Below are 14,566 nucleotides of genomic sequence, written 5' to 3' on the forward strand. Positions count from 1 at the left end.
TTTTTTGTATGCCAAATCGAGGCGGCAACGCCAGGCCGCTCAGGCACTCACACACTCACGCACACACAAAACATACACGCCGATCAATCGGTGCAAGAGCGCTGTATTTATAATTTTATTTTTATTTGCAAGCGGCCGGCATTGATGAAATAGAGATGGAGTGGCACGAAGTGGAGTTGGACGGTAGCCGCACGATTGCGTTCCCGGAGCGCATAGTACCCGGATTTGGCCGGGAGCCGTCGGCACATTTGGACGCCGGTAAGTGTGCACAAAATACGGCGTGTGCCGAAACCGATTCACCAAGAATCTCCGCTATCCCTTTACAGCCGAATACCTGGGCGGCATCATACGCGACGGGCAATGGGGCTGGGTGACCTGGCGGTATGGAAGCGATGCCACTTTGCTGGTCTGCAGCATGTCCACCGGCGATTACCTTTCTTGGCACTGCTTCTGGAGCGAATCCGATGATCTGGGGCCGCGCAAAAGCATTCGCTGCGTGGAGGAGCTCTTCCCCGGCGAACACGAACGCCCCGCTATGCTAGCCATCTGCCTGGAGTCATGGAACAGCGGCGATCAGAGACCCATCGACTGCCCGTTGAGCACGCAGGTGCTCATCTATGCCATTCGCAACAGTCAGGTGCTCCGCCGCTTCGACCTTCACGGTATAACGTGCAGCGCGCTGACGTTCCTCGATAAAAGAATCTATGGACTCACGCGACTGAGACGGTTTAAAGGCTGTCTGGCCGTGGCCACCGAGGAAGGCACTGTGCTGTTGGTTGATCTGAACAGCGACAGCCTGCAGGCGAGTACCCAAAGGCGCAGCCTTTGCTCCCCCAGTTCCAAAGATGAGCCGTCGGACGGGAACCTATACTTTGTATCCTCCGAGGAGTCCAAGAGGCAACTCAGCTCCAAGCTGACCCATTGTCGCTCCAAAGGGGCTCACTTGGCTGTGCGGATGGACGGTGAGTCTGTCACTGCCAGTGTGCCATGGTAGCTAGGTTAACCTTCAATTTACCAACAGTGGCATCCATTGGAATCAGTTGCCTTATGGGCATTAGCATGGCGCCCGGCTATGCTGCTGGTCTAGAAGACGGCCGAATCCTGATCTACGACCTAATCAACTTCGACGTGACCACTGATCTGAATTCGCCAGTAAAAAGGAAAGGGGTCAATAGAGCAGTGAAGCGAATGTGCCTCATTATGCCACCGGATGACCCCAAACCCTGTTTCTACATCTGTGCATTGTACCAAAATATCGACGTCCTGCAAATGATGCTGCACTCGGTCTGCTACAGGGGCTCGTACCGGGACCGGGAAACCCACACGATCCGTTTTAAGGTGAGAAATCTTGAGCCGTCACGCACAGACCAATATTGACTTCTTGCTTCGCAGGACTACCGTTCTAGAACCGTGCGCAACCGCCAAATCTTGGACGGAGGCATCTGCTCCGTGATCGGCTGCGCCACGGCGTCTACTTTCAGTTTTGCCGGCGACAACGGAACGCTGCTGATTGTCATCTCGTGGCACTCAAGTGCAGATAAAAAGAACAAGCTAGTCCTGTTCGACATTAATCAGTGGTACAAGGATGAGATGCCCACATCCGTTCACAAAAACGAAGTTCCTAATTACATGTCCGGCTACATACTCAGTGGTCTACAGACGGGACTGGCATTGGATTTGCGTTCCACCACCATATTGCACTTTGTCTCACTGCAGCGCTACGATGAGCACTTTTATCCCAACTCACTAACCTTTGGTAAGTGACAGCGGTGATTGAAGCCAGCGCCAGTAAGATTAATAGCCAAGTAATACCGTCTATTTCCAGATTGCTCACTGTTAACTCCAACTGGCAAACGGTACTACGCCCAGGACGGAGTGCAGCATCGGTTTCTGAACGCACTTCGCTGTGATCGTGCCACGCTCTTTTTGCGTCCTCAGATCTACCACGAGGACATCGTTCGCCTGCGTCTCCTGCCACAATTTTGTGAGCTTAACCCTAACGCCACATTCTCTAAGGTGAGCTACACACTAGGTTATTATTATCAGTTATCCGGAAATCTTCTGGTATCATATAGTACCACAGTCTTTGGGGAAATGAATCATGCTCGTTATACTCGTTTTAAAGTAACATTGCATTATCTTGCTCTCTAGATTGCCATGTACGAGTTGATACTGTCGGTGGCCCTGGAGCACAACTGCGGAGCTTTGCTTAACGACTGCGCACGGAGTTGGATGGATGGCAGCTTCTTGTGCAACATGATTGATAACACGCAACTCTCCTTGTCCACGCTGACCAACTGGATCTTGAAGCGCGCCGGACAGATCAAGACGAGGTGCTCGGAACTTTGCCATGGCATCTTTGATTACGGCGGCTATCCACTGGACCAGCGGGAACGGCGCGAGTTTCAAGTGCTATCCGGTCAGCTGCGTGAATTGGTACGATTGCAGTCCTACATTGTCGAGCAGGGACGGCGCAGGCTAACCTCCTCAATTTTGGACGATTGCCGTGCCAACGAGAGGGCGCTGAAAACGGTTCTCGAGTACCAAAGAGTGCTGCTTTGGTTTATCGATCACGGCCTCCTGCCGGAGGGTCAGCACATGGATAATCTGGTACCCGGCGAGCAGGCCTTCGTTCGCCTGCAACACGAGTACTCGGAAAAACGAGCGCAGGGAAAGATCCTCTACATTGATTCTCTGGGAAAACGCGCCTCCTTTCCGGAACCCTATCCGCCGGACTCGCTGCATGCGTATATACACTTGATGCTCAGTCCCGACATAGAACTCTGTCACAAACATGCTCTTATCCTCTACCTGCTGATGGACCTGAACCAACAGCTGGTCGGGCGCTTTCAGATTGCCTTTCAGCTGGACAAAGATCTGGCCACGTCATTGCGCTGCTTCTGGTACTTGGACCACGGCGATTACGAGGTGAGTTCGGATCGGTTAATATAAGCGAAAGTGTTATATTCATTCGTTTTGTGATGTATTTGATTACAGCGAGGCGTAGAGGAGCTATACAAGGAGCCTGCCCCCGCTAAGAACTTGAAATCGTGGCAGATGCGGCTGTTAATAGATAAACTGCTGGCTGAAGGTGCCGTCAAGGCAGCCAAGAAGGTGGTCAGTCGACCACCCGGTCCATTGTCCTCGGCGCTGCACATGAAAGTGCTCCTAGCCAACGAAAACATAACGGAAGCATTCCAAATCGCTCGCCTCGACGACGACGAGGATGGACAGCCGCTGCTGGAGCGCTTCTTCCGCCACTGCATTGAAATCAGACGCTTCAAAGTTTTGGCCGAGCTGTACCTGCGAGAGCCAGAGGAACGGCTGTTGTACAGTCTACTGCGCCAGTGCAGATCGCGTCAGACGGATTGCGTGCAATTGATAATGCTGCTTCAAAAGAGCAAGTTCATCGAGGCCGTGTCCTTTATGGATGAGGTGGCCGCCGAGCGGGAGCGAGATGAATCATCCAATACAATACTCCCAGCATACAGCGCTACAATGGGACCAGTTACACAGAACATCGCCGGCACGTATCTTCGCATCAGAGACACCTTGGAGCCCTACCAAAAGACCGGTCCCTTGGAGCCATTCAGCTGCCAGCTGGTCAAACAGAACGCCAGCGGCCAATTGGGCGGCATCTTTCAGAGTTCTGCCGTCAGTGCCCACTGGGCAACGCAATGCGAGTCCCCTCCAAAGATGACTCCCGTTTCGATCCAATCAAAAATAGGCTACACCAATGTGCCATTCCTGCGGCACGCGCAATACGGACATTCGGAGCTTCCACTTCCTCGGCGCATAGTAAAGCCGGTACCACACCAGGTGGTGGAGAAACGACAGCGGGAGCTAGAGGATCAGCGTACCAATCTACAGGACCAGAGGCAGCTAGGCACGGAGCGTCCCAATAAGCGTCCTTGTCTGATGGTTGAACGAATGGTGGAGGATGTTAAAGACTATGTGAGATCCATTCGAGAAAAAAGTTCGAACCAAATGGAGCAGGAAGAGGTCAAGCAAAACGAGGCGACCAATCTATTGCAGCCGCCAAATTTCCTCCAGGCGCGACAGTCGACGACGATACGCCAGAGCAGCAGTTCGCCACAGCCGATTCCACCGATCCTGAAGGGAAGCGGGGCCGTGGATGCCGTTAAGAGAGCTCCGCCGGTGGCTACATTCACAGCGCTGGCGGGGCCAAAAAGATTTCGCTTTGTGCCGCCCATTCCTCTGCGAACTGATAAATCTGATAAATCGACGGAGATGGGCAGCGAAGGTGCGGCTGAGGGTGAGGAGGAAACTGACGAGATCATTGTGGAGATCGAGTCAAGAAGCGAACCAAGGAGCGCCTGCAGCTATGAGTCCGACGAGGAGGATGAGTTCCTCTCGCCTTTAGTATCGGCCAATGTGTCTTTGGTGGATCCGGTACCATCGCGGAATTCTCCTCATTATTTCGCCCCACCAGCAGGACCACAGCCCCGAAACTCATTGCTACATGGGGGAAATGGAAGCGGTAGCAAGATTGGTACTGCAACAGGGAGCGAGAGTAGTAGTGGATTCGGTAGCTTCAGCACTGTCCAGCCGGCTCAGACGTCATCACATTCCCAGTTTGTGCCCACCGTCTGCTCGTCCAAGATGGGCGAGACGCAGTCACAGGTCTTCTCCAGCGGCAGCTGTGGGATTAAGATTTCCGAGCGCACTACCATCTGTGGCGAAATGGAATCCACCGATCTTGGTGCAGAATTGACGGCCGCACCCAGCGCACAGTGGTCTCTGCCATCAGCAAGGCCGGCTATACAGGGGCACCACCAGATGATGGACACCACGCTGGGAATGTCCACTTACGATGTGGCGTCACTTGAGCAGCAAGATACTCAGGATGTGGAGAACGAAGAGGAACTGAAGCTGGGTGACACAAAATCGCTTGAGGAGCAACAGAATCCACAGGACGAGCAGAAGCCGGAGCAAGAGCAGGATCAGGATGAGGATCAGGCGCAGGAGCCTTTGGCGACCGGTGGTCAGCTGGCGTTCCTAAGCAACTCAGAAGGAACGGCCCAGGAGCCCCTCTCCTCGCCCATCTACAGCCTCAGTAGCGAAGACTCGAACGTGTCCTCGGCCGGCATTCGGAATCCCATGCTGCCAACACTGCACACCGATGACCCAATGTACTCCATCGTTGTTGAGTCGCCGGGCTCCATAACCACATCCCGATCGGTTACGCACACGCCCACCTCATTCCTGCCCAGCGACACGAACGTATCACAGACATCTAGTCCGCAGGCACCTCATGGCGAGGATGGAGATGGCACGCCGATCTCATTGTACCGCGCCAATAGTCTGGAAACGGTTGACGACCTGGACACCACCAAGGGCTCGCTGGAGGAAGAGGAGGAGTACGACGATGATGATTGCGTCATAGCGCTGGATGGAACAGAAGTGCGCGGCTATGTCGCCCGACCCCAGCAATCGGCGGCCTCCAGCAGTGCGGAGCTGTTCGCCTTCAAGGACGAATGTCAGGAGGAGGCGGCTGGTGTCCCCAGTCCATTCCTTTCGCTGGGCGCCACGGTCAACAGCGACTCGGATGTGGCCGACACCATTGTCCTAGATAGCGATGAGGAGACGGCGAAGGAAAAGGATACTCAGCCGGAGCAGCGAAAGGATTGGCCAATGGAGGAGGAGACCCCGAGCAACGAGTCAGTGGCCACAGTTGAGTTTAGCGAGCAAAAGCAGCCACGTGCCGATATGGATATCGGGATGGAAGTGGATGCGGTGCCGGACGTGCTGGAGGTGCTGGAGGTGCCGGAGATGGAACCCTTGCCAGTACTTTCCGATGTGGATATCGAGATGGCGGTGGATGAGGTGCCGAACGTGCTGGAGGTGCTGGAGGTGCCGGAGTTGGAACCCTTGCCAGCAGGGCAAGCAACGCAGTCTAGTGGTCTTGGGGAAATTCCAGAAGAGGATGTCGACGCAGAAGCCGAAGAGCAGGTCGTTGTGAAGGTCGAACATGTGGCGGATGAGCAGCCCAAAGAAGGAGACAAGACGGAGAGCAAGGAAGCTTCCGAGGAGGAAACCCAACATAATCCAGAACCACTATTGCCCGAAGAGGAGGATTCAAGACACAGCCTGAAGCTGATTTTCTCCGGTGATGAGGATGAGGAGGAGCAAGATGTGCCAACACGGGCGATTCATACATTGCGACCGCGTCGCAGCTTCACGGAGCACCAGGACAGTCCGCGAACTCTGCGACCTCGTCGCGTCTCCCAGGAGCATCGCGATAGTCCGACTCCAGTCGCTGGTCGCACGATGTCTTTGCGCAGCACCGACGCCCCAACTTTATCGCCCGCATCCAATCCACCAGTCTCGACTCCCAAGCGTCGTGGGTTGCAGCACAAATATCTGCTGGAGGTGATCGACGAGCATAGTCCCTCGGACCTTTCGTTACCGCGCACCCGCTCGCGAACGCGCCTCAGCGTGGACTCGGAGGCAACGAGCTCCAGACCCGGCACGCCCACAATGACCAAGGCACGCGGCAAGAGGGCCACCTCGCAGGCACCGCCGACGGCGAGTCCCTCTGTCCGGCGATCATTGCGCGGCCACAGCGAACCGCCCGCTGCGTTGAGTGCGCAGTTGGTGCGCAAACCGAAGACTGCTCGTGCGGGGGTCAGATCGCGCAAGACGAGCTCAGGCGTCCAGTCACCAGTCGCCGTCTCTCCGACTCCGATCGATGCTCCCATAGATGTACCCGATTCAACTGCACCAGAGGAGGAGCAGCCGCGTCTCCGTCGCACCGCTAGGCGACGCATCTCGGAACTGAGCGATCAGTCTGCGAATGGCACAGGTGACCTTCGCTCGGAAGCCTCCAGTTCTAGGACCGGCTCTAAGTCCAACTCTGCCGCCAGCACGCAGAACCGGGAGCTACGTCCGCGCTTGCGTCGCACCTCCAAGTCGGAGCATTAGTTATGCACCCGGATCACCGGATCAGCAGACTCAGAATCGGCTCGGAAGGCACTGTATTTTTATTTTTTACTTTGCTTACGTTTAATATTTTTAATTTTAGTTTGGCATTAGTTTGAGTGTTTAAATAAATTGAAGTTAATGTGGAATTGATAGCATCCACCCAACACTTTTGAGTTTTATAAGCAGACGGATTTTTCAAAATAAAGATTATTATTATTGAGCTCCGATCCGAATCCTTTCGGATCTGAAGTTAAGGAGGAGCACAAACGGGTTACTTACATTTCATGATAATGGCGATGCAGTTCTTTAGCTTACAAAGATGTATTCGTTAGATGGTTCGGAGTCATACATATGTACAGGTATTTACAATGGTCGTTCTTACAGCTAGGATTCGGCAAGAGATGCGGGCGTGCGGTGGATATCGTCTGTAAGTCTGTGCGCAGTCAAGTCCGCAGCTTAAGCGGATCTAGACGAGCGTGGAGAGCTCGTGTAGGAGGACGGTGATGTTGCTCATGTCCAGCGTTGGCGGAATGCCCGGGCTGACCGATCCGCTGGCCTCGCGACCTGCTGTTAGGCAGCTGCTATTCGCCAGTGTTCTGGGCGTGGGCGTCGGTGGTGTGGCAGTGGCTGGACGCACCAGAAATGAGGAGTTAACGGCACCCAGTGCTCCGCCTCCGCCGCCCCCTCCACCAAGGAGAAGTGGGTTAAAGCTGCCGTGGGAGTGATTCGGCGAGACCGCCGTCACGGAGGGCGGCACCAGGTGGCTCTGGTGCCCCTGATGAGCGGCCTGGTACGTGTGGAACGGGCCCGGTGGCAGTGGCATGGACACAGGCAGCGTCGCCGGCAGCTGGCCAGCCGAGATCACCGACAAGTTGTGGGACAGCGGTGCTCCACGGTAGCTAATGGTCTTCTCGCGCTGCCACACGAACACGTTGTGCACCATGGCGCCGCCGCAGAATACTATGCCCACTCCAATCAGCAGGCTGGTCACGATCGCCGGCGTCGAGTGGAAGTGACTAAAGGTGTACAGGATCAGGCCGGTCAGAAAGACCGGTATGGAGATGAAGAAGCCGCTGACAGCGCACGTGCGGCTGGCACTGGACTTGACCAGGTATTGGTTATCGCGACCCTCGAAGGCCGGCTCGCGCAGCTTGACGGCGAACAGGAACTGGATGGCGCAAACCAGTAGGCAGCACAGGTTCAGCGATAGGGAGAGGGCGCCCAGTGCCAGGGTGACGTCGTAAACTACAATAAAGTCCTCGCCACCGGCGCCCCGACCCACGGCGTCCTCGCGTCCATTCGGTGATATCCTTAGGAGGAAAATCAGCGAGAGCAGCGCCAGAAGCAGGGAAACTGCAGAAAAAAAAAAAAACAGGCATTACTTGACGCTCTCCCGTCACCATATCGGATGAACTTACTAAGGCAGAGCAGACCCAGGCTGGTGAGGGCCTCGCGCGGTGATGGGCCCGACTTGGGCAGCTTGTGGCGCACAGGATTCGTGCTCGGGTGGCTGAAGTTCCTGTAGTTCTGCGGCAACTGGCTAAGATTGTGTGTCTGGCTTTGAGCTTGCGCATGGTTCGTTTGTTGGTGTTGGTGGTGGTGGTTGTGGTGGTTGTGGTGTTGCTGCTGCTGATGATGATGTTGATGCTGCTGTTGCTGCTGCTGGTGGCTGGCCAGGATGTGCTGGTTGGTGTAGGTGTGATGATGCACACTCCCGTTGCCCAGAAAGTGCCCGTTGGGCGTCAACTGCGTGAGCGGGGTGAGCGGCTTGAGCGGCGTACTGGGCGTGGCAATGTTTAGCAGCGTTGAATTGGCATTGCCCACGCAACCCCGTCCCGCACCTACTCCGCCAGCAACTCCTCCGCCCATGGCACCTGTGCCCTCGTTGAGCAGCGTGCTCGAAACGGACGCATTCAGGGCGGATATATTCAGCGGCTGCGGCGGCCGCAGGTGAATGTTGCGCGCGGTGCTGGCCACAGCAGCTGCTGCTGGGGTCGGTGAGCCACCATTGCCATTGGTGGTGCCGGCCGTGCCTGCTGTGGTCGCGGTGGTTGCAACTCCAATTCCAATACCGATGCTCGCTTCCGCTTCCACCGTTGGGGGTGTGTTGTGGCCACTGCCACTGCCTCCTGTGTGGTTGTTGCTGCTGCTGCTGTTGCTGTTCGGGTTGCTGTTGCAGCTATTGACCAGTAGAGTGGACAGCGGGTTGATGGCCACTGCAGCGCTGGTGGCGCTGGTCGCAGCGGTGCTGCTCGTCGTCGAGGCGTGCTTCAGCATTTCCGGCGGATTGGTCCTCCACTCCGGTCACATGCTGAACTGGGCGTCACGGATCAGTTGCTGTTGCTGCAGCAGGACTAGTCGACCTGCGAAGTGCATTGCTGGCATTAGATGTGTTTCAGTAAAGTGGAAAGTTCAAGAGATTAACTGTGTTGCATATTAGCTATGTGTTGGTAACTGCAAACTGCAACGGTATTAACGGTATTTGTCTGCAGAGAGAGAAAAAACTGCGCCCCATCATAAGCACTTTCATTTCGCCAGTGGCTGCGCATGCGCAAAACTTTCCCATCATTTATATATACATACATATATATTATATACAAATGTATGTACATGCATTTATGTGGAAATTGTGCATCGCATGTATTGTGCAATTAACGGATGGCGAAGAACTTTCCACCAGCGTCTAATGGCGGGAATAAAAGCAAAAGCAAGCGAGGCTCGAAAAAATAAATCTAAAGTACTAAGTACTTAATCTTACCTAGAAGCACTTTTAAATTAGATGTGAATTTGATAGAAAAAGCATCTTATTTCGTAGGAAAACTTCTTCAGGATCAAAAGATACTCGCTACTAGGCTTTTCCTATTGCAGTTTCTTAATGGTGCTTTAGATCTTGTGACTGAACTGACAATATCGATCTGCATATATGTACATACATATGTGTCTTTGAAGATATCTGTTCTACTTTTGGTTTCAAGGTCCGTGATCCGATAGATAGGTTCCCATGGTTCATGGCTGGTTCCTCGGAAACCTGGTTGTTACTCGGAAAAGCTTTTTGAGCTGAGCAAACAGTTTTCCATAGCCCCAAGAAAATGCACTTAAAGGTGTCATCAAAGCGGAGACGACTTCTTCAAGGTATTCAAAACTATTTTTAAACGAATGTAACTGCTTTAAAGACCCGTTTTGTCCCAAAAAAAAAAAAAAAAAATGGAACGTTGAGTGTAATTATGTACGTAGATAGTCCACATTAAGAACCGATAATGAATTAACTACTTTTGCCTTGCATTTAATGCATTTTCATGCAATATCTTGCGACTGGTGGTGTGGTGTAAAAATAACGAAAAACACCTGGTTTCGTACATATGTAAGTAAAAACTAAAAGAACCCAAGACAAATTGCAATTGGCAGGTTGTAAAACGGGTTTACCTCCGACTTCTTCTTTTTTGGTACTACAGTTTCCGTTCTTGACCTGTGACCTTTACATGGTCGTTGTCCAGCGAAGAAAGCGCCGGATTCCACTCCCTAATTGGCGGATCGATATAGCGCGGTGGCAAATGCCGCGGGAGCTATTTCCTCCGCCGCCTGCTCCCCTCCCTCACCCGCACCGAACGCGATGTCCAATCCCAATCCCAATAACCAAGCACCGCCAGCAGGCGTTCCGATTTGGCGGCAAGTGGACGACAACGAAGGCTACAACGACGCCCTGACCGATCGAGTGACAAAGTACGACTAATATTGGATCTCAGGAACTTCGGTACTGCCGGCAGCTATTCGACCAACCAGTTGGGTCCTCTCTCCCTCTCTCTCTCGCTCTCGCTGTGTGTCTCTGTCTCTTCCTCTCACCTCACCCACTCATGCACACGCTGCTCACACGGACAGGTGAGCAGTGGAACGAGCCAATTCCAATATCAATTCCAGCTCCAAACGCCGCTTTGCACAGTGGAACATCATGGCCAAAATGGTAGCTTTTTAGCACAAATATTTTTTGTTTTTTCTACAAGATTTGTCCCAATGTTATTCCCGTATAATGATATCCAAAACGTATATGAATTGTGTTGTGTCACTTTTGTCAAAGTATAATATAAAATGATATACAATAAGCTTACTTTAAAATGTTTTTGGCCCAAAGACGCTACAATTACGGTTTAATATAAAATAAACAAATAAAGGTTATTTTAAATTATCAAGCAAGAATGACGTGGCATTGGGTTCAATGGGAATATTTTTTGAAATAGGTTTTTGTTAGCAAAAGGTGAAAAGAAGTTTAGACGCTTTTCAATCTGTTAATTGTTTGGAAAGGGGAGAAACGGTTGTTTTGATATTGTCGCAAGTGCCAAGCAATGCGACCCACTGTGCCGCAAACCTGCTTAACTCACAACACACGCGATGCGGCGGCTGCTGCTGCTGCTGGTTGTGGTGCCGCTGGTGGCGATGGTGCTTCTAGTCCTCCTGCCTCACTCCACACACAGGTAAAGAATGGAGGCAACGGCTCCAAGTTGCTCAGCCGCATTCCACGAGCTCCAAACTGAAAGGTTGTTGTCGGTTACTACTGCGGTTGCCTATGCGCTTGGGACGGCGAAATTCGCCATTGGGTGTTGCAAGCCGCTTTCAATTCAAGTTCAAATTCGCGCTTTAGTAACAAAATTCACTTATAGTTAGATTAACTCAGTTTTGGCGCTTTTCGTATCCAAATTCACTTCGGTTGGATTCAAAAATAAGAATTGACCGCCAACGCTGCCAGACTGCGTCGAACTGGTCGACAGTGTTGAAAAGTTCGTAAACTGGCGGCAAGAAATCGATATAACTAGTTGAAAGTGTCAATAGTAGTGGAGCTGGAGTCCAGAAAAATATTTCGAATTTAAAATAGATTTAATAAATTGGAATTATTCGATATAACATTGATATTAACCAGGGGGAGCCCTTTTTTATGCTAAGGGTAGTATGAGATATTTCATTTTATACAAGTTGCAGGATTATAAATACGTTTTAAGACATTACGATAGGTAATTGCCAGCTGTTAGTTTGATCATATTTAATGCTGCAGGACTCCTCGAACTTTAATTATGTTAAGTAGCTATGTATGTTATGTATTTGTTTGGCCAAAAATGTTTCAAAAACTCGAGGCTTTTACATAATTAGTTTTAAATATTCCGTACTAATTATCAGTTGTTATAACGTATATTTTTTTTAGGTTTTTTGAATATTTTGAACGTGAAGTCAACGTGTTCAATTAAACACTGCAGAATTTTTTAAATCGCGTGTTTTCAGATTAACACGTTAAATGTATGTTCGTGAATATATCGTATCGATATTCGTGCTCGTGGTTTTGCCATCCCATCTCCAATTTGATGAACATATTTTTCGACGACTGCGATTGCAACGCACTGCCAAAGAGAAAGAGACATGACTGATCCTAGCAAGCTCGCCGTCGCCGTAGTCTGTTCCTCGAACATGAATCGCTCAATGGAGGCGCACAACTTTCTGGCCAAGAAGGGTTTCAATGTGCGCTCCTACGGCACCGGCGAGCGCGTCAAGCTACCGGGCATGGCGTTCGACAAGCCGAATGTTTACGAGTTTGGCACCAAATACGAGGACATCTACCGCGACCTGGAGTCCAAGGACAAGGAGTTGTGAGTTATTCGTTTTTCCGGCCTACCGTTGGCTAATCCCTGCCCTTTCGTCCTGTTTACAGCTACACACAGAACGGCCTGCTACACATGCTCGACCGCAATCGTCGCATAAAGAAGTGCCCGGAACGGTTTCAGGACACCAAAGAGCAGTTCGACATCATCGTCACTGTGGAAGAGCGCGTCTACGACCTGGTGGTGATGCACATGGAGTCCATGGAATCCGTGGACAACCGACCCGTGCACGTTCTCAACGTGGATGTGGTGGACAACGCTGAAGATGCGCTAATGGGCGCCTTTGTCATCACAGACATGATAAACATGGTATGATCATCTGTCGTCCATTCCCTCAATTCGCCCAACGATTCTTGTGCCTTTGCAGATGGCCAAGTCCACGGACCTGGACAACGACATCGACGAATTGATCCAGGAGTTCGAGGAGCGCCGCAAGCGGGTCATCCTGCACTCGGTGCTCTTCTACTGACGACCGACGTCTGCTAACAGTTCGTGTCCAGCTCCAGCACCAACACCAGACTCCCGTAGCCCCGACGCGCTCCAGCCGAGTCACTCGATCTTGTACCCCAGGGGCTGCGATCGCAGAGCATAGGACGTCGGGCATTGCGCGCAGCGCGTGCGGATCCTGGGTTCCGGATTGGTAGCCTAGCATATAAGAATACTGTAAATAGAGAGGGGCCATCGCTGCAGCGAAAGCACATCCAACAACGACCAGCACCCACACACTCGCATACTCCAAACACCTGATTCGTAATCCACATCAACACCACACATGCAAGCAACTGGCTAATGAATTGGAATATAACACACAACCAATGACGACCATTTCCACACGGCTGCCCCCCAAAACCCCTGTAGTAGTATGTGTACGTGTCCGTATTCCTTGTAATTTCGCCCGTCGACTGGGGGTCTTATCACAGGCTCTCGCTTCCCTCAGCTGGCGAAGGCGCCGACCATCTGACTCCGACCCGTTCTCCCGTTCGGCCGCTCTGCCGCTCTCTTCGCCCGGCTTTGAGTCCGATTCGGACTCAGATTCGGATTCGATTCACATAAAGTGAAATCTCGCATCGTGATTGTGTGAATGAGCATGCACGCCAGAGAGCCACACAGGGGCGGAACGGTCTGGGCCCTCGCGGGCAGGGGCCGCGTTTTTTAATTTTACACAGTTTTACCAATTGTTCAGACAGGGCAAACCCGACCGACCTTGGTTGGGGCTGTGCGTTTTAAACCAAAGGCAAAGGCCCGCAACGGGCGCTAGCTTGCAATAGAAAATAAACAACAGGGGAGTTGTGTTCACTAAGGATTGGAATAAAAGTGCACGCCAATTTATGCCGGTTTCTTGTTGACGGCCTGTGTCACATTTACCCTGCGACCTCAAACCTGCCTAGGTCTTCTCTTCGACGGAAATACCATTGATTACGTCTCATCCCACTGCTACCTCGGAGTTCACCTTGATCGGACGCTGAGTTGGAAAGCCCTTATCACGGCTCCTGGAAACTGAAAAAGCTGGACTGGGTTTTCCACTCAAGCAAACTCCATATGGCAACTAAGGCTCTCTTAATAAAAGCCATATCCAAGTGTGGGGAACAGAGTATTAGAGTAAGACAATCGGGAGCGGCACGACATGCATCTGGGCTACATGTGGTATGTGAGCAATAGAGTTATTGAAGGGGACTTAAAAGGTGTCCCATTGGGGTACCAAATAAACTTCCATAGCAGCCGATATGCCGACAGACTTAGCGCCCACTTAAACACGTTAGCGAATGATCTTGTCGACCCTATTTCCCTCCGATGTCTGAAGAGAATACATCCCCATGAACTCCTTACACGTAATATAGCATAATCTCTCCTCGGTACATTTGTATACACTATAATTAAGGAACAGAATCCATAATATCTTTTAAGCTACACATTAGGTTAACTTCAGAAGGAACTGATCGATTCCTACTGACTAATGAATAATAATAAATGATTTAAACTCT

At 51.7% G+C, this 14,566-nt stretch overlaps 3 protein-coding genes across 8 annotated transcripts, besides 1 other annotated feature; 2 read left to right on the forward strand and 1 right to left on the reverse strand.

Moving 5' to 3' along the window:
* The first annotated feature begins 4 nt into the window (after positions 1 to 4).
* Positions 5 to 7,107, forward strand: Elys. Of its 2 annotated transcripts, none has more exons than NM_134496.3 (7): positions 5 to 258; positions 327 to 962; positions 1,022 to 1,338; positions 1,393 to 1,756; positions 1,826 to 2,016; positions 2,152 to 2,928; positions 2,998 to 7,107. In NM_134496.3, exons 1-7 carry the CDS (start codon positions 156 to 158, stop codon positions 6,943 to 6,945), a joined length of 6,336 nt encoding a protein of 2,111 aa, NP_608340.2. In that variant the 5' UTR covers positions 5 to 155; the 3' UTR covers positions 6,946 to 7,107. The 2 variants fall into 2 exon arrangements, with proteins under 2 accessions (NP_608340.2, NP_001285454.1); NM_001298525.1 differs by having other exon boundaries at positions 140 to 258.
* A 34-nt stretch (positions 7,108 to 7,141) lies between these two features.
* Positions 7,142 to 11,671, reverse strand: CG14223 (uncharacterized protein). 3 transcript variants are annotated; one of them, NM_134497.2, is made up of 3 exons: positions 11,319 to 11,671; positions 8,364 to 9,308; positions 7,142 to 8,298 (listed from the first exon to the last, which is right to left on the reverse strand). In NM_134497.2, exons 2-3 carry the CDS (start codon positions 9,220 to 9,222, stop codon positions 7,412 to 7,414), a joined length of 1,746 nt encoding a protein of 581 aa, NP_608341.1. In that variant the 5' UTR covers positions 9,223 to 9,308; positions 11,319 to 11,671; the 3' UTR covers positions 7,142 to 7,411. The 3 variants fall into 3 exon arrangements, with proteins under 3 accessions (NP_608341.1, NP_001259723.1, NP_001259724.1); NM_001272794.1 differs by lacking the exon at positions 11,319 to 11,671 and adding an exon at positions 10,369 to 11,067; NM_001272795.1 differs by lacking the exon at positions 11,319 to 11,671 and adding an exon at positions 9,704 to 9,993.
* Positions 11,672 to 12,260: 589 nt separating this feature from the next.
* Positions 12,261 to 14,566, forward strand: Ssu72 (Ssu72 CTD phosphatase). 3 transcript variants are annotated; one of them, NM_134498.4, is made up of 3 exons: positions 12,261 to 12,572; positions 12,635 to 12,893; positions 12,952 to 14,566. In NM_134498.4, the coding sequence occupies exons 1-3, from the start codon at positions 12,346 to 12,348 to the stop codon at positions 13,051 to 13,053; spliced, it is 588 nt and encodes a 195-aa protein (NP_608342.1). In that variant the 5' UTR covers positions 12,261 to 12,345; the 3' UTR covers positions 13,054 to 14,566. The 3 variants fall into 3 exon arrangements, with proteins under 3 accessions (NP_608342.1, NP_001259725.1, NP_001285455.1); NM_001272796.2 differs by having other exon boundaries at positions 12,261 to 12,569; NM_001298526.1 differs by having other exon boundaries at positions 12,952 to 13,748.
* Positions 13,931 to 14,546: a mobile genetic element.

The sequence above is a fragment of the Drosophila melanogaster genome, chromosome X, assembly GCF_000001215.4.
Source record: "Drosophila melanogaster chromosome X".
NCBI classification, from domain to species: Eukaryota; Metazoa; Arthropoda; class Insecta; order Diptera; family Drosophilidae; genus Drosophila; species Drosophila melanogaster.